Here is a 25,016-nt window from a genome sequence, read left to right as displayed (position 1 = left end):
AGTTCAGCAGAGAAAGACTCGGGTTCAAAATGATTTTTTTTTTCTTCTCACTTTTGTACTTTTTATGTTAAAAACATTAATGTAATCAGTTCACATTAATTATAGCCTTGAATTTATTTTTTCATCTTATATTGTGAATATCAGCTCTTAAAGATGAATACAAAAACAGACCTTCTGCAAGTCTGTTTATTTCTTCTAATTATTAGTCCTTTATTTAACCAGGTAAAAAAAATCTCAGTGAGATTAAAATCGAATTTCCATAATAAATATTAGTACTCAGTATAGGGCAGTCCCTCGTGTCAATGAAATTGTATCACATGGAGTTTAACCATGTACTGTGTGTTAAGTTAACTTGGTGTTTCCGTAGATTGCATGAGTGTATAGCACAGACACATATCCTTACTAATTACTATAAATAAAAGTCCAGAAACTCCCAAACACTCTGGTTTTTGAGCATGAAGCTTAGCAGGCTCTGTTGGGATTAGAGTGGTTAACCCTAAGTCTTCTGTGATTTAAACTGATAAGTTGTTTAAAACAAAAATATCATCCCTTGTTATCTAGCACAAGATAAATAAGGACTAAATCATGAGTTGTAACATCTGGTGACACACAGGCCCACAAAACCCAGAAAGTTTTAGCAAATGAGTTCTTGCTATTCATTTGTTTAGTCTTTTAAATGCATTGCTATTATCATAGGTTTCATTATGATCTGTTTTATGGGAGAAAACAAATGTATCCTAAAGCAGCTATTTGCAGTAAATTAAAACTACTTTTTGCTCTAACATGGCAGTCTATTGGGTCTAAATCACTTCTGGAGCAAGCCTCATGAGGGACGTTCTAGGAAATGCAGCTCTGGACTCAGCATAAACCACGTTTATTATTCATTTCTAAAATTATGTGGATTGTAAAATCAGCCATGAAAGTTCAGTTTGATACATTTATCAGCTAGGTTAATTAACAACTAGCTAATAATGCCCATGTACAAGACAGTTCTTGGCATTCAACTTAACAAATCAGACACTGGAGCTCCGACTGGACCCAGATGTCTTCACCAGACTATTTTGGGGATAAAATGTAGTGACAGCACGGCTGGAACAATGCACAGATTGGATAAGTCGAATGAGCAGAGGCGCCAATGCTGACATCATTGGCATTAATTAAGTCCAGAATGCATTAATCACAGTACTAGACATTACATTTGCTTACATAGTTATACAGAGAGTTTGCAGTAAAACTGATCTAGTACAACTGATCTAGTGCTGTCACACGAGTACAGTATGAATTCTGTCTTCTCTCTGTCTCCCTATGATCCAGGTTCTGTTGCTGTTTCCAGCTCAAAGAAGTCTTACAGCAGAGGTTTTCTTCGCCGTCTCTTCAGTTGTCTGTGTAACAAAGACGCCAAACCACCTCCAGTAAAAATCAACGCCCCTCTCTCGCTAGAAGAAAATGGGACAAAAGTAAGTGCATCTTTTAACCCCCCTCCCTTGCTCTTCCCTGAGATATCAACTTTCTCTCACCCTCCCCCTTGATCATCTTTGAACAGCATGTGGGCAGCATGATTGGCAGCTGTTTGATGCCTGAAACACATGTTTTCTTGGCTTCCATATTGGTTTCTTGGCTTTCATGTTTACAAGAGCATCTCCCCCGGGCTTGGTGAAAAAGTACTCCATGTTCAGACATCAATCATGGACTTGTAGGAAAGCCGGAAATGGCGTAAATGTTGCAGAAATGCATGCCTGATCTGTCATTGCTGCTTTGCAATGCTTTCTCGGAAGATGCCATTGATCAACACATGTTAGCGTAGCTGTTTTTACCCTTTTAGTAGAGGGGAATTCTGGTAGACAGTATGAGTTGTTCTTCTTCTTCTTCTTCTTATCATCATCATTATTATTATTATTATTATTATTATGTTTGAAGGTAGGGTAAATATAAAGAACCATACTAATTAATATTAGATTATAAATTCATAAACAGAAACTTGTGTGATGACAAAATATAAAAATGACTGGAATGTGAGGGCCTGATCTTATGTTTCATACAGTTTTTTTTTCTTCTTGTGTTTTTGGACAACTGACAATACTAATTATGGTTAAACTTGGTGTAGCCTTTGAAAACATCACTTTTGGCTGCTACGGTCTCAAGATCAAGTGGCCAAGACGTTCTCAAGTGTCAGTTTCATATTTATGCCTTAGTTCAGCCTTTTATTGAGATTTGATATTCCACAAGTTATTTGTCACGTCTTTCCAAGTCCCCAAAATAAATTTCTTGGTCTCTGGCAAAGGGAGGGTCGAGTCAAGTGCTCAGTCTCAGTTTTGGTTGTGACAACCTGTCATGTCATCAGGCATGCTGCTCCTGTTGCTGTTACTCTCTCATGCAGACTGCTACTCCCCCCCACCAGCTCTGTGACTTTTCACTCTGAATGGACTTTACAGTTGGATGCCAGTCATTTGGGAGTTGGTCTCTACAGATACAAATGCATGGAGTAAAAGCTTTGGACAAAGTCTGATAAATACTTTCGTGATGTATTTGGAAAACTCTGAGCAAAACAAAGGCACTAGAGAAGGGGAACCATCCACTGAAGCCATGTTTGCTGAGCAGTGCCAGGTCCCCAGATTAACAGAAGCTGCAGATCTCACTGGCCCATCAAAGGGAAGTGCTGAACTAGGAGTAAAGGTCCTCCTTCAGGAATATACTGAGCAGGCTGTCAGCGAAGAAATGGACCCATCTATTCCTTGTTTGGAACAATGCAACCTGAACTCGGATGAGCTTGAATCCTGCACATACTTTAATGGACACGCTGACAGCTTTGAGCAATATTCAGAGAGCAATGGATTTTTTGAATCCGACCAGATCCTCGATAAGTGCGAGACTTCAGAGTTAAGCCAACCGTGTGATGAATGTACTCAACACTGTGAGTGTTTTAAGTCCTCTGAACACTGTGGTAATCATAGCTCAGCTTCTGAATGTAGTGCTTGCTGTGAACAGTGCGCAGAACACCTCCAATTATTTCAGAAATGTAAGCCCTCCGATCAGCAGTTGGAGATTTCTGACCTTGACGCTGATGAATTGGAAGTGAACTGTGGCAGTTTGGGCCTTTGTGGAAGGTGCGATTTCAACCTTGAATGCACAGACCACCCCGAGGCTCTACAACAATATGAGCCGTCACAACAGCAGAGTGACGGCTTTGACTCCGAGTCAGACACATCAACAGAGAACTTTCAGCAATGTGAAACCATGGACTCACTCAACTGTAATCCTGAAGTCTGTGAGTACGACGAAATATCAGATGAAACTGAATTTACAAATGATGAAGATTATGAAGAAGCAGAGGAAGAAGATTATTATGATGATGATGATGGCGATTTTGAAGATGATTTGAGCTATAAAGCCAAACAAAATGAAACAGAGTTCAGTGATGAAGAATCTCACAGTTCCTCAGAAGACACACCTGTACAAGTTTACTTTGATGACACTGAAAATGTTGCCTTTGCAACTGATCTCTGGGAGACGCACGAGTACACCAAAGAAGACTTTCAACAAGCTCTTACGACAGAGGTGTCCACGGAATCTGGTGAGCCGTGTGGAAATGATGACTACGAAGTAAGCCAAGAACCGTATAAATCCGAGTCCAGCGGTGAAGAAGATGGTTCCTCAGATTGCTCCTCTGTGGAAACCAAATCCTTTAAGACTTGTCCTGAGGGCAGTATTCCATCTGATCCCTTCTCCGATTCATCTGAGGAATCTGACAAAGGACCTCAGGAAGATTCCAGCGATGAGCAGACAGAGTGGGAATCTTTTGAAGATGAGGAAGTACAGCAAAGTGATGAGAATAAATCGAAAACTGTTGATGTCACTGTTGAGGATTACTTTGATTTGTTTGACAAAGTGGACTATTACGGACACATATTTACACAAAAGCAGCGCTACATCTCTTGCTTCGATGGCGGAGATATCCATGACCACCTGTATCTGGAAGAAGAGGCAAAGAAACATAAAGCCAAAACTTTATATCAGTTTGAAGATATTAACAGGGAAGCTAATGTAAAAGACACAGACACTTGTTCTGACGATGCATCTGAAGATACTTATGAGGAAGTGGATGTGGACCAGAGTGATGGGTCTTGTAATTTAGAGACTCAATCTGAGGATTGGCTCATCGCAAAATCAGAATCAAGTTTTGAAGAGGATGACGAAAGCAAAACAGAGAACGGTGTCGTTTATGCAGAAAATGATGAGACAGCCGAGGATGATAAAGCCCCTATTGATGAAGAAGCGTGTGCCTCTGATGACCACGTTTCTGAAGAAGCTGAAGTTCGCCCATCCACTGGTCCCGAGGGGAGCATGTTTGCACCATTAGCCAAGGAAATTTCTGTTGAAGGTGATGCTTATGAAGATATTTTGTGCAGTTCTCACTATTGTGAACCCAAACCTTCTGCAATTGATGAGACTGCGAGCATCACTGATTACACAGAGGATGACAAAGCCAAGCCTGAGCCTGAAGACGACGTATTTATTACATGTTCTGAAAAGGAACCGTACTGGTCACTTATAGATAATGATGAAAATAGACAGCTTTGTGAGCCAGGTGTTGAGGAATACTATGTCTATCAGATTAAAAGCATTCAGTCATCTTTTAAACAAGCCCTGAATGGATTTATTTTAGAAAGAAACTCGCATGATCAAATAACTAATGATGAGAATGCTTCTAGGAGTCAGAGTCAAGATGCTCTAATATCTCTGAAAGAGCTGGCGGCCACTGGGTTGTGCCCAGAGGAGTGCGTGTCCGACACATTTGGAATTAATGAAGTTATTGACATGAACAGCTCAGCTGTTGAAGAGGAGTGTGTGTTAAATGAGATTTCAAAAGAAACTGGACCCCCTGTAGGAATTATTCACAGTGTTCAGGAAAGGGACATGGTGCTTATGAAGACTGAAGATAACAATGATTCTGAACAAAGCAGAGAGTCAGACGAGGATCAGAGTGACGATGAGTCCTATGAGACTTGTGAATGTGATTACTGCATCACACCAACTGAGGAGGTATAAGATAAGAAGTACTTCATTTATCCCAAAGTTGAGAAATTTGTTTGGTAAAATTACATTAAACACAACAAACATATAAAAAAAATTTATCTTTAAAGTAAAACGAATTGGAAATAAATTTGAAATATAGTAAAGCAGAAATGGGTATAAGTTTGTTATACATGATAATATTTAAAAATTTTCCAAGTTATAGCCCGACCAAAGTATCAGGGATTAAACATCAGGCAGATACAATGGTGTCTGATTTTATAAAATAAAATTAAAAAATTAAGTACAGAAGAGACGAGAGGAACACCTTAAACCATGTTATGCGTGTGGTATGCAAAATATCCAACATTAAAAGGGTACTCTGTAACTTCCCTGCTGGCAGCATGTGATTGGAAGACCATAAACAGAGTAATGGTTTACTTCTGCTTGACTTGTGACAATGAAAAAAGATAAGATTAATTTTTTTTAAACGGAATTGTCATATTATCTTGGTAAGGAGTTGTAAATAAGTAACAGATGTACATTTTTTTGTTTTTACAAAAAAGAAAAAAAAGAAAAGAAAATAGCAGGAAATATATAAAACCAATGAGATATAGATAGATAGATAGATAGATAGATAGATAGATAGATAGATAGATAGCAAGCATTGGTCTTCATAAAGGAAGCTTAACACAGGCAAGCTTCCTTACACTAGCTGACTCAAAAAAATCTAAAAATGCCTGTGGAGGTAACGGTTATCATAACAGTGGTTAACAAATTTCTCTGTTTTGCTGGGCTTCAAACTGTGTGTGCACTCATGTACATAGGGGGTATTTAACACGTCATAAGAATACTTCTGTGCAAAATGATTACTGTGAGTGCCGCCTACTCCAAATGTTATCTGATGAGATCTTTAAAGAACACAAAAAATATAATCTTCAAATACAACATAATCACAAATAAAATAAGAGATTAATGCTAAAAATAATCAGTATTGTAATTCAGTAGCCCTATTCAGTATTTGTAAAAAGTGTTAAAATAAAATGAACCTTAATCATTTTAATGCTTAGTGCTGCTCAGTGCTGATGTCCAGTTTTAAGGTATTGAACGACTGAACGGGAATTCTTGGCTTGTGTTCTGTGCTGTCGTAGCTCCAATTCTATTTGCTTAAAAGAAACTTGTCAGCAGAAACGAGGAAAACAACATTTGTATATTTTCTGCATCACCAAATAAATTCCTGTGATTGAAGAGTAGGTGTGTAACAGAAGTGACTTTTAAAAACATAAAATAAAGAAAAGAGAAATAGATCAGGTTTAAATATGTGATAAAATATTACTTTAATTTGATTTATTTGCCTTTTTATCCTCTAAATATTTAAATAAACAGTGAATTTTTTGACATTGTTAACTAATAAATGTGCATTTTCAAACTGATGAGTCTTGCTGCGGATGGGGTCAACACAAAAACGTTAGCTACCTTAAAAAGAAAAAAGAAAAAAAGAAAAATAGCTTTTAGCCCTTTTTATCATGTTAACTCAAAGGTTTGTGGGAGAAAATAAGGCGATAAATACAAAATGAAGATTTTACAAATTAAATAATTAATCAATCAAAAAATTTAACAAGAAATTAAATAAGGAGGAGAACCTATATGTTAAATTAAAATAATAGTAATTTCCTTTCTTTGCACGTTATTGAATGCATGTTTTTATCATTGCAGTATTTTTGGTGCATAATATTACCTTCTTTTGCTATCTTAATCTTATCTTAATTAATATTTTTATCTTATTTTTTTCATTTGATTGTTCTGATGCCAACCGTGGCAGTGAACACACAGAACTGAGACTTGGCATATTGTGTGGTATCTGTGTCAAATTCCAGCTCTGCCATTAGGCTCACGTGGCAGCTCACTGATGGACAACACATCCATCAGTGTTACCAACAACCTGTTTGTTCATACCAACTTGTTTTTAGAAGCCGAATCACATTAATGAACTCTAATCACTGACCGCACGTTGACGGATGAGACACACTATAGCGATATCTACATGTTCCGTCAGCACAGTAGCAGCTGTACCATCCCAGGTTCCCCGTAACCTCTTACTGAAACAACACAACACTGTTAAAGCGCTTAAGTGACTAGAAACACAAGCACACACTCATAATAATCCGAATGACTTTCCCAGCATATTGAAATGGTGAGACCGTATTTCTTGCGCATGTTGTATTTGAAACTTCACTGAAAAAATGTTTTTGCCTTACACAGCTGAGGTCTAAACTGTGTGCTCTTCTTCAGCTGCCCGGAGAACCACTGCTCCCACAGATGGAATCAAATGATGAAGGAAAAATCTGTGTGGTCATTGATTTGGACGAAACACTAGTGCATAGTTCATTTAAGGTAAGCTATATATATATGGATTACGATGATTCTGTAGACCTTCTTACATTCTTGGCCTTGGTTCACATGGACCCTCTTGCTCTTATTTCTACTAGGCTTCCATGTTAAAGTAATTAGTCTACCTGCGGGAAAAAAAACATACAAAGGAGACACATGATTGGTACAAATTTAGGGGAGACACAACATATTTTATATTTTTCACAATCCAGATCCAGCCTTCAACATAAAACCCCAAGATCTTAGGAAATTAATATTAGATTTTATAGAAAGAAAAGTAAATCTGTCTTCTATAGAACACCTACATAAAATTCATATTTACATAAGATATTTTGTGAAACTATGTTACTGCATTCATGAGTGTTGATATACTGTATTGCGTGTTTTTAATGAAGTATCATGCAGCTTCCTTTCGGGCTGTTTGATACCTTGTATGGTAGCATTCAGTGAATAAAGTAATCAATGCCAGAAGTCGAGGCTCCTGTATCACGACAAATTATGTAATGAATGCCGCGTGCTGTTTAGTCCTTCTGCGGTCACAGCCTGTCCTGAAAGATGTCACCGGATATTAGTGTCGGCTAAACGGGGTCACACCTCCTCTGAGCTCCATGTTTAACACAACGCGGAGTGTAAAAGTTGCTGTTACTTTGACACATGAACTGCTTTAAGAGTTCTTTATATCTGAAAGAAAGGGTGGTTTGTTTGTTTTTTTTGGTTTTTTGGGGTTTTTTTTTTTTTTTTTTTTTGCAAAAAGCTGCTAAAATTAATGTCATAATGAAATGAAATTAGCTTTGGGTGCACAGTGTTTGATCTGGAAGAGATCTCAGTGACCTTCTCTACTGTGGTTTAGAAAATCTTACCATTAAATGATCAAACAGTTACATCAAACATGAAAGAAAATAACAATAATAATGTATAAAAGAAATGTATGGATGTTTAGTTAAATGCATAAGAATTTGTATGCAAAGTATCACTACACAGTTAAAGCCACAAAAGAACATAATAGTGCAAATTAAATCAATGTAATACAGAGGTAGATATAAATTATCACAAGTTTAAAAAAATGCATTACAGTATAATCACCCTGTTTACCAGTGAAGGTGAGAAAAAAGCCAGTCTTGTCTATACTGGGGTGTTGAAATGCTTGGAAGTTGTTGAAATGTTCTTGTTAGCTCACACAGCCTGCTCGCTGTAAGCTGATGGTGAGCAGATCTAAAAGAGGATGGAGTTCAAGCTGCTGCTATTGCTGGTGAAATTTGCTTGAGAATAACGACAATGTTTTATTAACTTTGTCTGCCATTAGAATAAATGATCAAAATCATTTGCACTATTTGCTGCTGCAGGAAATAGGAAAATCCCGTGCACGTGAATGCATACTAACAGCTTCTGGATATACTCAATCTGTCTTACTTGCATTAGCTCATAGTATACCAATTTAGGCCATGGTCTTATACCATATATGGAATACACTTGCAATGATGCTGATATCAGAGAAGCAGCCTTCTCACTTTCTATAGTGCCTATGTTTCAGTAATCGATGGGAGAAGAATCCATTTATTCAGTGTTTGTGCTTCTCAGAGGCGGCTGGCACAACATTTTTGCTCAATTTGTTGCCGTCATTCTTTTCTCTGTTTCAAAGAGTTCTTTGGAGATTATAAGTTAAACGTTTTTTTGTTTTTTTTTTTCTTTTGTTTCAAACAGCCAGTGAACAATGCAGATTTTATCATTCCAGTGGAAATTGATGGAACAGTTCACCAGGTAGGACCTTTATCTGCTTAAGTTACTGTTTGCTGCTATAGTAAATTTGACATCACAAGGGACCCTAAATCTCTTTTTTCCCCCATGCACTCACCATGCCTGTTGTAAACATCAAACACAGACGTTTATCCTTGCTTCAGTTTGCACGCGAAGTAGTGTACATGCAGCCTGACAGAGCTGTAGCCCTCTCTGTTGATGGCTCCAAGCAGCAGGTGCCTATTTCAGTGGCCTGACGAAATGAAGGAAGCTTGGCAGGCTTCTCAGAAAACACGGCCATTAATCTCAGTATGCTGAGCATATTATGTACGGTGCTCATTGGGATGGCATTACCTTTCCCCTACTGGCTTCAAATGGCAACTGCAGTCTGTTGTGCTTGGCCAGAAGAAAGAAGAGCTTTCAAAAGGCCTGGGTCTGTTTCAAGTAATCCAGGATAGGCTTGTTAAAGTGGGGAAAGCCTATTCGGGATGACTTGGTTCAGAAACAAGGCCACCGGCATCTCAGTGGAGGTAGATGTAGAGTTCTATTAAGGTGCTTCTGCTTTGTTTTATTGCACATATTATTTCTTCTTTATGTTATGATAATAATGGCATATGTAGTTGACATGATCACTTTTCATTAAGGGATATTTTTGATAAAAAGAGAACTGACATGTTTATTGGCTGTTTTTATATTCACTTCAGTTTATTTACAGCAGTTGTTTCAAGAGCCTTTATGTTGTAAGGAACGCAAGAACCACGGTGACAGTGGGGAGGAGGAACTCCCTCTTAAGAGAAAGTGATATCCAACACAGCAAGGTTCAGGGAGGGGTAGACTTCCCCCTCACCCCAAGATTTTACTAATAGACTTGATCTGAACTACAGTGTTTATTTACATTTGTTGTCCTTTGAGCTTTTTATGGTCAGAATCTGTCTCTAATAGCAGCACCAATTCTGGATTTATTTCTTTTTCTCCTGCACTCAGGTGTACGTGTTAAAGAGACCCCACGTTGATGAATTCCTAAAGAGGATGGGAGAAATGTTTGAGTGTGTTCTGTTCACTGCAAGCTTGTCAAAGGTATGTCCTCATCCTTTATAAGCAAACCATTACACTTAGGATTACTGGAGGAAAAGACTCATTTTCTGAGTGATCACCAAATGTTTTCAGTTTGCGGTTTTGTACGTTTGGTTTCAGACTGCTATAATAACCTTGTAGTTATGTCATGGACTTGCATTAAACCACTTGGAGGATAAAGTTACGAGATGGCAAATCCAGTTTGTTTTGGTATTGCTTCTATAGTATGCGGATCCTGTGTCAGACCTGTTGGATAAATGGGGGGCCTTTCGGAGCCGTCTTTTCCGGGAAGCTTGCGTCTTCCACAAAGGAAACTACGTAAAAGACCTGAGCCGTTTAGGAAGAGACCTCAACAAGGTTATCATCTTGGACAACTCCCCAGCCTCCTACATCTTTCACCCCGAAAATGCAGTATGTCATTTAGATTACTTTGTCATTTAGATTACAAACACTGTCATTCACAGAAAAGTCATAGTGGACTATCTAAAAGAATTTCTAATCCCACCATCTGCTACTTTTGTCCACACCTCCAGGTTCCTGTAGCATCCTGGTTTAATGACATGTCAGACACTGAGCTCCTCGATCTTATCCCGTTCTTTGAGAGACTAAGCAAGGTGGACGACATCTATGACATTCTCAAACATCAGAGTACTTCACAGAGTTAACAGAGGCGGGATAATAGGATGAAGATGAGCACCAGCGGCTGTCATCCGGGGGCCACGGAGGCCGGTGGGCAGAAGGCTCCACAGTGCTTCCCAATACAAGGACCACACTGCAATAAAGGGCTGTCATTTAATCTAAGATTCTCACAGCAGTACTGCATTCAAAGTGACAGCAGCCTTCCAGCTGGGTTGAGTGCTGCTGTGCAGGAAGTTGACCTGAACGCTGTGACAGATCTGTTTTTCTTTTTTGTGATGTCCAAGATGGTTCATATGTGATTAAATGACTTCTGGAGATATCTTTTGCAGTGCAGCTAGCGTGTTGTTGTTGTCGTTTTGTGACAGCACTGACCTTTGTAAGTTTGCTGTAAAGCTAGATTGTGCGAGCAGTTGTTCAGCGTGATATTACAAATTCACCACTATCAGTCATTTTAATGTCAGTGAAGCAAAAGCATTTGAAGTTTTCACACAGCAAATAACACATCACCGAAGACTGTAGCTCAAATCCTGCTGAGCTAATATATATACAAAAAAACGTTCATCTTGTATTGCTTATTTTGATGTTTTCTAAATATTGTATGTTTTACTGTATGTCTCTGAAAAGCTTTGAATAGAATATACCATTTAATGTAGCACTTGCTTTTACATGTAAAAGATGTTTTTCTTTCTTCATCTTTTTTTTGCAATAGAAAAAAATATCCATTAGTCTGCTGTTAGTGAATATACACTGCTCAAGAAAATTAATGGACTACTCATCACAGTCCGTCTGATAAGGAAGCAGAAACCAATGAATCCATTGCACCTACTTAAGTCAAAGCTATGACAGCTACACTGGAGAGATGACAACAAGACAACCGACAAAAAGTGAGCGTTTTTCTTTAGTTTTGCTTTTTGTTACGGTTCTTGTCATTCCTGGTAGCATGAGAGCAGCTCATTCAGGTTGCACAGGTAGTCCAGCTTCTCCAGGATGCTCCAGCATCCGTACATGCTAATACAAGAATCTTTGCTGTGTCTGCTAACACAGTCTCAGGAGTGTGGAGGCGATATCAAGAGATGGTTCTTTACACAAGGAGAGCTGGATTATGCTGATTATGCGACTTAGCAAAAGGGCCGGTATTGTCTTCTTCTGCAAGAAGGAACAGGAGGAGCATTGCCAAAATGGCCTCTAAACTTGGGAGGTCTACCACTGGCACCGCGTTCTCTTCACAGATGACAGCAGTTGACACTGAGCACGTCTGTAAGATGTGATAGAGTCTGATACTGTGGTGAGCATTAGCCAGGACGGCTGGTGTGGCAGCGGTTTAGTGATGATCTAGGGAGGCGTTTCCTTGGAGGGTCACACAGATCTCCATGTGCTCTTGAACCGTACCTTGATCATTGTTAAGGATAAAGTTCTCAGAGCCACTCTCAGATGTTATGTAGGTGCAGTGAAAGGCAATGGTCGGCTGCATGTAGTCTGTGCGTAATTCCAGAATGACAAGACACTGAAGCCATGGAGTGGACCTTATATTCACCAGAAGATGACTCCAGCTGAGAAATTGTCGTACATCTGATGCTGTGACCTGTCGCCCAGACTCTTCAGGAACTCATAGATGACGTTATCCAAATCTAGGAAGAGATCATCCAGCATACTGTACACCATCTCACCAGGAGCATAAGTTGGATCGCCTGTGATCTCCATTTTAAGGAGTAACGTCCTCAGTCTGTCGGGCAGGTGGGCACTGGAGAGCATAGACACCTAATTTTGTAAACACAATAACTCAAGAATTCTTCTTCGTTCATTAGAAAGTCACCTAGGATTTTCATCTGCTAGGAGGCTGCAGGGTAGCACCAATATTTTTTATTAACTAACATTATTTAAAGGTCTCATAGTGCTGATGATTCTGGTTTCACGTGACTCACCTGATTTTAAAATAACATTTTATCAAATGCAAAGTAAGTGTTCCCCTAATTTCTTTGAGCAGTGTAGTTTTTATTCCGTTACTAAATCCTAGCATTGGTGGAATATGTGAAAATCATTTTAGAAGATGTTTTAGACTGTATATAACAGATGGGTGCAGCTTTAGGGTCTAAAAGTGAAGCAGGAATTCCTCAAACTTGCATTTTTTGTTTCTCTCTCGAAACATGGGACTTTACAAACCAATGGGTGATGTCATGAGAGCTACATCCATCTTTTATATACAGTTTATGGTTATGCAGTTCCAGGCACGAACACCAGGTTCTTTTATTTTTGCAATTTCAACCTGTAAAGCTTATAAAGCTTAGTCAGGCTTTGTTGTACTGTATTTGCAGATGGGTGACAAAGGAAAAACCAGTGTCAGGTTTCTCAGTAAGAACGACTTCAGCATCGATTTAATTAGTTCCTTCAACTCTAGTGGATAGGATAACACTCTGCCAAATGATATCACCTCATCTGGTGTTTTGTTGTTGCTAATGGAGAGAGTTGTCAAACATGCCAGCCCCAAATCTCCCTTAGTTATTCACTTGGGTCGAGATGTTATGACTGCAAAGTCCAAAGTATGATTTATATATGTTCAGTATGGAAGAAACCACTGACAACAGTTTAAAAATGTGTTATTCAGAGGATCACTTTTATAGAATAAGAACTTTGAAATGATTTTTTTTCCCCTTCTAATGGAGTAAGGTGCCCAAACTCTGCCAGAGGTACAACAGCCACAGCAAGAGTCAAGGGTTCAGGTCTTTCCTTTAATTTGTCACCCACTGTTTGGCTCTGGAGTAGCTTTAAGAAGCAGATTTACACCACACTGACTGAAGGTCACACACACGTGTACAACAGCAAAAGTGGGTGAGGCTATTTTTTTTTGGTTTGTTTGTTTGGTTGTTTTCTTTTTTGTAAATATCAGGAATTTATTGTGATCTAGTTTTAATGTTTTTCTGAGTTATCACTTGTGTTCGCCATCAGTAATGTAATATTTCATGCTGTCTTGGATAAGTTTGATTTGACTTTGCCTACTGTCAGTAAACTTGAATGTGGCGTGTACGACCTTATCGATCTGTATATTCAGTTTGATTTGAGGGGAATTTGCCACATGTGCAGCTAATAACAGTCAACACTGGGGGGGAAAAAAGACGAGATACTTTCACCTTCCATCAATAAAGCATGTTTTATTGAAACGGTCATATTTCACTACAGTACTTGACTTCACATTCCTCACACTCAACACAACATACAAGATCAAGTCGAAAGGAAAAAATGGAATATGGAACAGGTTTGATATGAAAACGGCAATCGTTCTCCACTCGACAAACATAATACCCACACGATGAAACCATTTGATAAATCAAGCATGCCCTGATCATCAGTCAAGGTGATCAAATGTGTTGTTTTTTCTTTCATTTTGGCCCAGTATATTTACATTACAAGCTGTTTGCTGCAAGACAGAAAGCTCTTTATTCAAAGTTTCCATGAAAACTTTTTAAAAAATATTTCTTTACAATGAACCAATGATGGAAACATTTATTGCGCTGACACAAAAACCAACACTGGTCATACCCATAAACTGTATATAAAAGATGGCGTTCAATGGACTTTTAGGTATGAAGAAGTATTTTTAATGGTTTATTCCGCGATGGCTACTCTGATTGCAGAAAGAGTTATGGACCTATAAAAGTCTTAAGTCAGCGGTCCCCAACCCCCGGGCCTCGGCCCGGTACTGGTCCGTGAGTCGTTTGGTACCAGGCCGCGAGAGTTGAGGCTCAGGTGTGAAATGTATGGTTTTCAGGGTTTTTATCGGTTTTCAGCGTTATTTTGTTATCGTTTTTATCGTTAACTCTGTTTTCCTGGGTCTTTTCACGTGTGTTATGAATAAATCTTCTTTTTTTCGGTACCAGTACTAGTTTTATTTTGTTGTATTTATCCGCGACACCTGGTCAGAGGGTCCGGTGGCGCTAGTGTCCGGCAGCCTCGCCTCTGTCAGTGCGCCCCAGGGTGGCTGTGGCTACAATGTAGCTTGCCATCACCAGTGTGTGAATGTGTGTGTGAATGGGTGGATGACTGGATATGTAAAGCGCTTTGGGGTCCTTAGGGACTAGTAAAGCGCTATATAAATACAGGCCATTTACCATTTTACCTTAAAGGCCGGTCCGTGAAAATAATGTCGGGCATAAACCGGTCCGTGGCGCCAAAAAGGGTAGGGACCGCTGTCTTAAGTGACCTCAGAAGTCCTCAAATTCCTTCCTATGTCACTCAGCATTTTCCTGATTGGCTGAATGAACTGCTTGATTAAGAGCATGTTGAATACAGTACTAAATTATAGTTGTTATGGCTAGAATATAACATAAAACTAAATAAAATTCTCATTGACTAATGACTCACTTTTCATACCAGTTCCAGAGGCGGGAAACGACTAAATGCAATTACTGTTACTGTACTTAAGTCAAATTTTCAGGTATTTGTGCTTTAAGTATTTATTTTTCTGATGACTTTTTACGTTTAATGTATTTTCTACTCCTTCCATTTTCAAAACAGGCTCATTATTTAGGTGTGGGGAGTCATTATTTCCTACTGCATGCTTTAAAACATTAAGCCAGTTTACATAAGTAAATTGGAGTATCCATCACCAATGTTGAGCAAAATTGAAGCTGATGATTCACTCACTGAATTCCACCTTTATTCTGAGTACAAGTTGTAAATCGGCGTCGATAGCTTGTGCAAGATCTACTTATATCTTGTTGATTTCACCTTTTAATCTTCAAAGAACAGCAGCAGCACACCTCAGCTGATCACAGTCTGCCAGTGGGTTACATCATGTTGGGTAAGTCCATCTTTTATATGCAGTCTGTTCTCATACTTCATTCATGTGTTTCTGTTTTCTAAACCAAAAGAAAAAGTCGCTGCCACAACATCCACACAAAAACATGCTGTAATAAAATAAGGGGAGCCTAAAATTAATACATAATGTTAGTTTCCTAATGGAAAAGGCCTACCAATGTGTGTATACAGACACACATTGAGAGTTTTAATTTTTGCTTTACATACATTATATTCCAAATCTCTTTCGAGTTGTTGTTGTTGTTGTTGGGTTACTTTAACACCAGAGACTTAAAGTTTGAGTATTTCAATCAGATTTTTATTTCATTTTATTCTATTTTCTTTGGCACAAATACACATTCATCTTAAGCTTTCATAACCCAGTTAACCCAGTCAAACCACTTTCACATTGGAAATTATTTACAACGAAACTCCAGTTTTATATAACAACAAAAAAACTCTTTGTAAATGTTCTCACACGCTGGCAAATGTTGTCGTTAAAACGATGAGACGATTAAATGAACTGCATGAAAATCCATCACAACCCTGTTTAAGCCACGTTTACAGACTGGATTTAAATATATAAGCAATTTCAGTGGTACAACTTCAGCCACCAGTATAATAGTTAAGCCACATCAAGGTAATTGTAGAGCAGGGATTTCACTCAGTGATCACCTGTGAAGCAGAGGAAAAAATTACTTTGAAGTCCAGAGAAACAAAGTCTTACAGTTGGTTCAGCGAGGCTCGCCATATTTTATTTTTTGATTTAATTAAACATAACTCTGACCGTTCTAGACAAGCGCCTGTTTCAAAGAAGTGATCCCTTTCAGTAAGTGGTTTTAGCTGATACCCCAAAAGTACTGTCATGACAGATGAACTCGAGAACTCCCTCTCATGTTTAAATGAGTTCCCATGAAGTCATTTTATACTGGAACTGGACTATTTTCAGCTTTCCACTCTTACTCTTACCATTGAGATTCGGATTACCATTTACGAGCTATGACTCGCAAACTGTCTCCACTGTTTATTGCTAACTATTAGCTTACCATCTCAACCATGTGTGCACTACTTAGCTACCACCCCAAAAATGCTGTTCATCACATTTATTGGCCGGTTTTTAAGTATTAATGTTTAGCTAACACATTTGTTGACTGTTAGATAAAACTAAGGATAATCCAGAGTTAAATGATACTGTTAGCTATTCTTAACATAGCTTCTCCACATACCAAGCAGTCTGGTGTACCATTAGCCAACAGTTTCAATTGTTAATCTTAGATTTAGCCAATAATTTCCAGCTGTTTAGTGACAAATCTGTTTCAGCTGTATTTATCTATACTGTTGGATGATAATTTCATGCTAGCACATTTTTAATTAATAAACCTTTTTATTCACAATTGATGCTAACTATATCAACCATCCTTTTATGTTTTCTTTTCCGCTTTATTTTTCTATTGCATTACATAGAACAGTAATTCTAAACCAAGAATAAAAGTAACCCCTAACACAGTGTGAGCAGAAAACTGTGGATCATAGATTGCATATAAAAGAAAGATGCAGTTTTAGGATTGAAACGTGAAGCTAATGCATGTGAGGAAAAATGTCCTTGGTTCCCTTGATCTTGTTCTGTGACCTCAATAAATGCTTTGATAAGATAAAGAGCTTAAGAGCTAGTTGCATATCTTATTTAATACAAAATGATCTGCATTTTAAAAAATTATAATACCCATTCTAGTCAAACAGGAGGATAAACAGAGCATGCAAGCCTACTTACTGTATGACCTGCTAGCCTACTTCCTTTGGTTTCTGACTCCTCACTCTTTACGAATCTTCTTTGATTAGATTAGATTAAACTAGACTACATTAGCCTTTATTTTCACCCTTGGCAGAATGTTATCTTGGATAAACGAGGAAACACATTATGTAAGATAATACACAAACACTCATTTACAATTTCACCTATTTCAATTTATTACTTTATGCAATAATTCATACCTATTTATCTTAAAGTTGGAAACTCTGCCTTTTTCCTCAAGGCATAAACTTATAATTAAACTCCAAAGGGGATACTTTTACCCCTGGGTAAAAATTATTTTTCTAAAGACTGATTCTTCTTTTATACATTTTATCTAAGATATTAAGAGACACGAGATCTAAAATTATGCTGTGTTTGTAAAATAAAAAAACCCCAAACTACCTACATGTCATGTGAAAGAATAATAATTTTTTGCCTTCCATAATAGCAACAATTTAAGCTTTTATTTTACAAAAGTAATCCACACATTTCTTATGATTTCTGAAGTCTGAGACCTGAAGGCAATCACATATATTATAAGATCCAAATGTAGATGCAGCTATCATGTGAGCAAAATTAAGTGTATTATAACACAATCAGAGCAAATCCATTTACTTCACCAGTGTTTTAATTGCTTTGACTTTTCCTACTCATGCATGGGGTTCTGCTCATGTTGCAATCTGTCCTCTTTTTTAAAGCTGAGTGAATTTCTGACAGTTTTACTGCCTGAACATAGCACACATTCATTTAAAAGGCGGCATAATAAAACTAAAAATAGTTTAACCTACTCCTGCTTCGGCGGGTGCGTGCTCCATTTTGCTTGACCTACATGCCTGTTGATGGACTGCCACCATAAACACCCTATATTGATAATAGAACGCAGCACTGTGGGAGCCAAACATTTACTGTTTTTATTGCTTTGTGCTGTATATACCACGCCAAGTCATGCAACACACTTTAAATACGCCACATGGGCAGTTTGTTTTGTTCACCTGCAAATCTGCATATTCAGTTCATGGCAAAGAAAACATAATGTTACTATTACACTCAAACATCATTTTCTCCTCCAACTGTGCATCATTACACTTTTTGTTTCTTTGCATTCGAATGGAGCAAATTCGAGACTTTGTTATTACCTCCATCAGTGGTTCAGGTGTCAATTACATGACCAGGTTTTAAATTGCATGTTTAACCGGCTAGAGCATGACTTTTACAGCACACACACACACTCCTAAAAGTTAATAATAATCTATAATATTAAAGGATGTCTGTAGCCATATTTTGAGGATGAATTTGCGGACCTCTATGAATCATCTAAAGTTATTTCAAATATGCAAATAAACCTACTAAAATACTGCCTCTTAAAAATTGCCATTATTCTACTTACTCACTATCCGTAGCTGGGCTTTGCTCTTTGTTTTCCCAGCTGTGAACTCTACCACGCCATTCAATTCCGGAGAGGTCTGCCTGAGGGTCAGCCTGTGCACTGTGCCCATCTTCTCCAGGCGTACCCGAGAGCTCGGCTGCAAAGGCTCCCCGTTCAGAGTCCACACGGGGGATTTGAAGACAGGAGCTGAGACCTCACATTCGAAGCAGGCCTCATCAGGAGCCATGACTTCCACATCTTTAAGCTCTCGGACCATCAATAAAGACTGGCCTGGGTAAGGGCATGAGAGAGAAAGCGGTTAAGTGTTTTAACCTACGAATACACACTTTTAAGAAGATGTCTCGGTCTGAACAGAGAAGTTAAAACAAAGGAGGCAAAACTTCCATCACTCCATATTTTTATCCATCAGGGTCACAGAGAAGCTGGAGATCATCCGAGCTGTCATAGGCCAAGGCACCCTATCTTACTTCACAAGGTAAGAAGTAGACAGTTAACTGTTTGAGGAGGCTGACACCTACTGGTTAAAAACAAAACAATTGAGGGTCTCTCCCTCTCTCTCTCTCTCCCTCTCTCCATGCTATGGTAATTAAGCCCCAATCAAGAAAACGGTTTTAAAAAATTAATTACAGGATTACAGGGAAGTACACCAAAATAAACTGTGAAGGAACAACTGAAGAAAAATCAACCAAATATGAACAAGGGCCCACCCGATCCCCTCAAAATCAGCTCATTTACATCCAATAATTTCTGTCTATTTAATAAAACTATAAAATGTTCACAGGCCCTGAAACTACAGTGAGGACACTGGAAAAAATGATTTTTTTTTTTTACAGTTTCTTTTAACAGCGTTTGAGTGTTCTAAGTACAGAATACAGCCACTCAAAATTTTCAAGACTGAAAAACTGTGACCAGATTTTACAGCCACACAGTCAAAAGAGAAAGCTATAATCTTTAAAATTGTTCAAGATTTTATTCTATAACCAACTCTGAACATCAGTATCCAAGGAGATATTACAGGTTCACTACCAAAATCGAGGATAACACAAACATCCAGAGCACTGAATGTCAGACTACAATATATTCAACAATATTTTTAACAGTGTTGCTCCTGCATACTAATTAGCGGTTAAGATGCTGGATGGATGATTTTTTAAAATTACAAAGTCAATGTCTTACATTAAAGAGCCCGGCTGATATTTTTCACGTCAGATTATGTTGCCAAGAAACATCCCATGTTTTTGCCTTTTGGATCATCATCATCATCATTATTATTACATTGCTTTCCTGAAAGTTAAACAAAGTCTTTCTTTAACTGTTCCCATATTTACAAAGCAGCGCCACAGTAGATTTGCCCTCCCAGGAATGACCTAGGAGGGGTTCTTCTGCTGGCCATGCTCTCATTCTGTTCTCAAACAGGACTCTTTCATGATTTAGGCAAATTTGTAAACCACTACACTATGAAATCAGTGTAGAATCAAATCAGTGTAGATGATTTTAATTTGCCCGTTTGGGGACTTATCTATGAACATTACTTTATATCACCCATGATCAAGTTAAATAAGGTGATTGTGAAATTAAAACAGACTGACTCCTATATAAAAATGTGCCGGGATATTACACCTTTCACGAAATAAGAAATTACATGTGGTAACTCTGCTGTTCCAGTAGGTGGCACTATCTGGTTATATATGCACACACAGTATTTGCTGTTGCTGCTATAAGAGAGGGATTTTATCCTGTTACAGCTCTAATAACAAACTCTGGGTATTTTAATAACAGACTCTGGGGGGAAGGGGTGGAAAAAATGTAAGTCCTGACATTTGTCTCTACAACCCATTTTATGGGATAATCAATGGCACAGAAATAAAAACAGACCTAGTAAAGGTGGTGCATGCCTAGATAACAATATCCTGCTAAAAGAACTAGACCTAACTTTTAGTCAGATGTCATTTTTGTGCACTGATGATGTTAAGCTTTAATGAAAAAGCCTCTTACCCTCCACTGTCAGCTTTGCAGAGCAAGTATAATCTCCAACCTGCACACTGTATGTGCCCTCATCTTCTAGCGCCACCTGCTGGATGATCAGCTTGCGATAACATCCTTCGCTGCAGATCTCGAAGCGTTCAGAGGGCAGGATGACATTGCTGCCTTTGTACCAGCGGATGCTACATCTGGGGTTGGATACTGTGCAGTCCAAGATCACACGGCTCTTCTCAAGGGCCGTTTTGTCTTGCAGAGGTTTTACAATACTGACTGGAAGCTCTGAAAGGGAAGGAATGTCGTTTAAATATGGGTCTTATTGAAATCACAACACACTGAGGTAGACATTGTAACCTACCTCGCCTTACTTTAATGGTTAGACAATACATATTCAATACATGCACTAGAGACAGGAAATGTGAAGCTAAATATTGATTGCATTGAAAAAATGAAATTTTACTGTTTAGTTGGATTAAATGAGCAAAAATCACTGAATTAACCCCCCAAAACTTAAGGATCATCAGGTTGCCCCAGTATGGTTTATCCATTCTAATTAGTTAGTAGGTGCATTATTTGAATACCTTCCACCTCCAAGTAAGCAACAGATTCAATGTGCCTCGCCACAAACTTAATCTCTCCAGAGTCCTCTGCTCGCACGTTGCACATGAGAAGAAAATGTTTTGTCCCTGAAATGAAAAAAATTCTGAAATGTTTATTATAAAATATTTTTTCAAATTCTCAGGTTTTCTTTCTGGTTAAAGCCTAAAAAGTATTTTTGTTTGTTTATTTGTTTTGGTTTTTGCAAACCTTCCTGGCGGATCTTAATGGTGCTGGTGGGCTGTATCCGCTCCCCATTTTTGTACCATTCCCCTGGCACATCCTCCACTGAGATCTCACAAACAAACACAGCGTTTTCATCCTCTTGGATGTCCAGGTCCTCAAGACCTTGGAGGATCACCAGCTCACGCTCTGTAGAATTCAAATTTAAAAATATGTATATATAAATACATATGTATACATATATATATATTTAAGATTACAATGGAGTCCTCATTCACACATCCAGCAGACATAGAACATATAAATGTTGCAGGCAGATGGCAGCATTGTGCTGTATTTGTAAAGCTGAAAGCCACGTCTTGAATGCAGTTTCAACTCCTTACTAAAACAACATGGCCATAAATACCAGCTACATCCAGCAGTACTAATAATTTATTATTAATCATTAATAACTTCCCAACCTAATTAGTAATACTAGCCTAATAGCACTATTGGGGCTACAATTGTGAACATTTTATTAGAACAATATATTTGTATAGCTAAGTTTCTAATTTTTCTCAGACACAGAAACTTTTAACTAATGTATTTTTTATATGTAGCTCTGTATCTGCAAATATTTTTCTGATGGTATCCACACAAGTACAATTTCTTAATAGCTCATCTTGATTTTTAAGAAGAAAGACACTTATTCTCTGCTGTGTTCTTCTTAAACATTAAGAGAACTGCATTATATGCACATGTAAGTAAGTAAAATTTTATTTATATAGCACATTTCTAGATAAAAGATCACAAAGTGCTTCACAAGGTATAAAACAAAAACAGACAGTTAACAAAATGCAATTCTAAAAAGATGTGTTTTTAGTTGTTTTTTAACAGTGATCACTGAGTCCGTAGATCTTAAGTTCTGAGGAAGAGAGTTCCACAGTCTGGCGGCCACAGTGTCAAAAGCTCTGTCTCCCTTGGTTTTCAGCCTTGTATGCTGAACAACAAGTAGGCCCGGATCACAAGACCTCAGGGACCTACTAGGGACATAGGGCTGTAAAAGTTCAATGATGTAGGCTGGTGCTTGTCCTTGAAGAGCTTTAAATGTCAGAACCGGTATCTTAAAATGGAGATACTAATCTTACTAGTACTGTTAGCCAAAAAGCAACAATATCTCCAAAATTATACTACTGTACTCCTATATATAATGGAGCCTTAACCACAACTTCAAATCGCTGGCAGGCAATACAAAATTATATTTAGTAACTTATTAAGTTACTTATTTGTTGTAGTTTGGTGTAGTTGTGTTCAACTACAACATGCTTCAGTGAGGTTATTGCTAACTGCTAACTAAAGCTTGGCTTGTTTGAATTGCGAATAATTGGTGATTGATGCGATAATGTCCAGCTATACCAGCATAGATACCAATAATCAGGCACGTGGGCTTTATAAGTGTTGAAGCAACAGGTGATTCTTGTTGAATACACCGGCTACAGCTGTGTAGCATTCAGGTTCCAAGCCATCTAACAGTGTCTGATCATAGCTCAGAAGATGACCTTGGTAGTAATTGTGTAATTCTGAATAAAAATGCCCAACCATTTGATGTGGCACTGTAGTGAGTCATCATTCTAGTTTTTGTAAGGTCCTTATTGCAAAAAACACCCCATCTCATAATATCGCTTCTTATCAAAACTATATAAATTTAGGACCAGTAACAATTTTTTTTAAAACCTACAACTGCTTTAATACTTGGTTGCCATCAAGTTGGTATCATTTTACATAGTAGACTGTACCGTAGACTTCCACAGTGCAGGATGTAGCTGCATCTCCTGCATCGCAGGTGTACATGCCAGAATCACTGACTTGGCATTTCATGATCTGGAGAAACCGTTTCCTTCCCATTGCATAAATGCGCAAGTCTTTGCTGGTCTTCACCTCAGCCCCGTCCTGAAAATGATAAGAAAACACAAAATAAAACAAACAAATGCAGTAAAATTTTACTTTGAACATTCTGCAGAGATCAAGAGTTGGTTTGGGGAAATTACTCTAAAAAAACTTTTAACATCAATGTTTTCAGGGTGTTTTTTTTTTTCTGTGGTCTTTTGTCAGTATCACAAATGTTGCCAGTAAAGAATAAATAAAAAAACCAAACACTGACCTTCATCCATTTCACATCCACGTTGTGTCTTGACAGCTCACACTCGATGGAGATTACTGCCCCTTCAGGGAACCTCTGGTTCTCCAGTTTTCTGAAAACGGTCACTGGGGGCTCTGGTGCAGAAAGAGATTACTTAACAGCCAAAATCCTGCTTAAATTTCTTCAAACACATTGCTGCTCAAAATTAAAGTAACCTTTAGGAGTAACTTATATGGATTCATTGCGATGACATTTTCATCCAATTGTCATCGACAGCATTTCATACTGAGCTCAAAGGGATGATGCATACTGAGTGACTGGTTATGGAGTGGATTATTTTACAGCATGAGGTTAAAATGACACCTGACAGAAAAGACTCAACCGAGCTACTGCCTTTCACTTGGTTGGGCTAGGCCAATTTGTGTTTGTAACACGAGCCCGGATAAAGGCAGTGGTAGCAGTGCTGTCAATCCATTCTGTTACATGCCTCCACTAGTTGGCACATGGCCAGCGTTGAGTAGGCCACTTTAGCTACCAGTTTAAGGTCACAACAAAATGAGTAAAGTTGCAGTTTGCCTGCTGTGAACAGAAGTGCATAATAAGTTGGCCTGGATTACTTACATGATTATTGAACTAAACAGTTGAGCAATTTGCACTCATTATCGCAAAGCTGCTTCTCTTTACAATTTCTCAAAAGTACCTACCCTTTACAACAAGCCTTGCAGAGGTCTTCAGATTCTCTATGCAGAACACAAAGGTGCCAGTGTCTTCTACTGACAGGTTAGAGATAGTAAGGCTGTGGACTTGTCCTTTTGCGCTCATACGGAAGTGATTAGTTGGCTTAAGCTTGAGTCCGTTTCTCATCCATGTGCCCGGGACATTGGGATGGGACACCTCTACCTCAAAAGAAGCCGTTTCCCTCTCTGTGGTTTTAATGTCAGTCAGTCCCCTCTTGATTGTGATTTTTCGAGCTACAGAGGCATCAAAGTGGGAAAAGTCATGTTTGAGAGACTGGGAACCTAACACAGGCATTTTCATTTCAGGCATTTAGCGCTGAGCAGACATGGCGTCCTTTTATAGTCGGAGAACAGGCGTGGAGTCTTTTTGGTGCACAGTGGTTAAACAATACAAGCTGGCACGTACACAAGCCATTTGAGCACTGGGCTTTACGCAAAAGCCCAGTGCACTTTGGAAGGGCCAACATTTTTCACTTATTCTAACACAGACACACATTCCCTGTGGAAAAAAAGGAGTGTTTATTTTGGAGACCTGATGACAACAACCTCAATTTTGAAGGCCAGGGTGTAAATTTAGATGCA

General features: G+C 38.4%; 2 protein-coding genes across 2 annotated transcripts in view; one reads left to right on the top strand and one right to left on the bottom strand.

Annotated features, from left to right (window-relative positions):
• The first annotated feature begins 1,512 nt into the window (after nt 1-1,512).
• LOC113007685 (uncharacterized) lies at nt 1,513-14,007 on the top strand. Its single transcript, XM_026144502.2, has 6 exons — nt 1,513-5,040; nt 7,303-7,404; nt 9,103-9,159; nt 10,120-10,212; nt 10,435-10,620; nt 10,743-14,007. The coding sequence occupies exons 1-6, from the start codon at nt 2,437-2,439 to the stop codon at nt 10,872-10,874; spliced, it is 3,174 nt and encodes a 1,057-aa protein (XP_026000287.2). The 5' UTR covers nt 1,513-2,436; the 3' UTR covers nt 10,875-14,007.
• The window catches only part of obsl1b (obscurin like cytoskeletal adaptor 1b), a 35,856-nt gene continuing 24,814 nt past the window's right edge, over nt 13,975-25,016 (bottom strand). Inside the window, exons 17-24 of the mRNA XM_080290337.1 lie at nt 24,402-24,668; nt 23,719-23,831; nt 23,354-23,507; nt 21,606-21,767; nt 21,380-21,484; nt 20,814-21,080; nt 18,819-19,088; nt 13,975-16,314 (exon numbers count right to left, since the gene is read on the bottom strand). Coding sequence (XP_080146463.1) covers nt 16,304-16,314; nt 18,819-19,088; nt 20,814-21,080; nt 21,380-21,484; nt 21,606-21,767; nt 23,354-23,507; nt 23,719-23,831; nt 24,402-24,668 — 1,349 coding nt within the window. The 3' untranslated portion in view covers nt 13,975-16,303. The remainder of the gene's footprint in view (nt 16,315-18,818; nt 19,089-20,813; nt 21,081-21,379; nt 21,485-21,605; nt 21,768-23,353; nt 23,508-23,718; nt 23,832-24,401; nt 24,669-25,016) is intronic.

This window comes from Astatotilapia calliptera, chromosome 16, assembly GCF_964374335.1.
Source record: "Astatotilapia calliptera chromosome 16, fAstCal68.1, whole genome shotgun sequence".
NCBI classification, from domain to species: domain Eukaryota; kingdom Metazoa; phylum Chordata; class Actinopteri; order Cichliformes; family Cichlidae; genus Astatotilapia; species Astatotilapia calliptera.
This window is presented reverse-complemented; position numbering and strand designations above follow the sequence as displayed.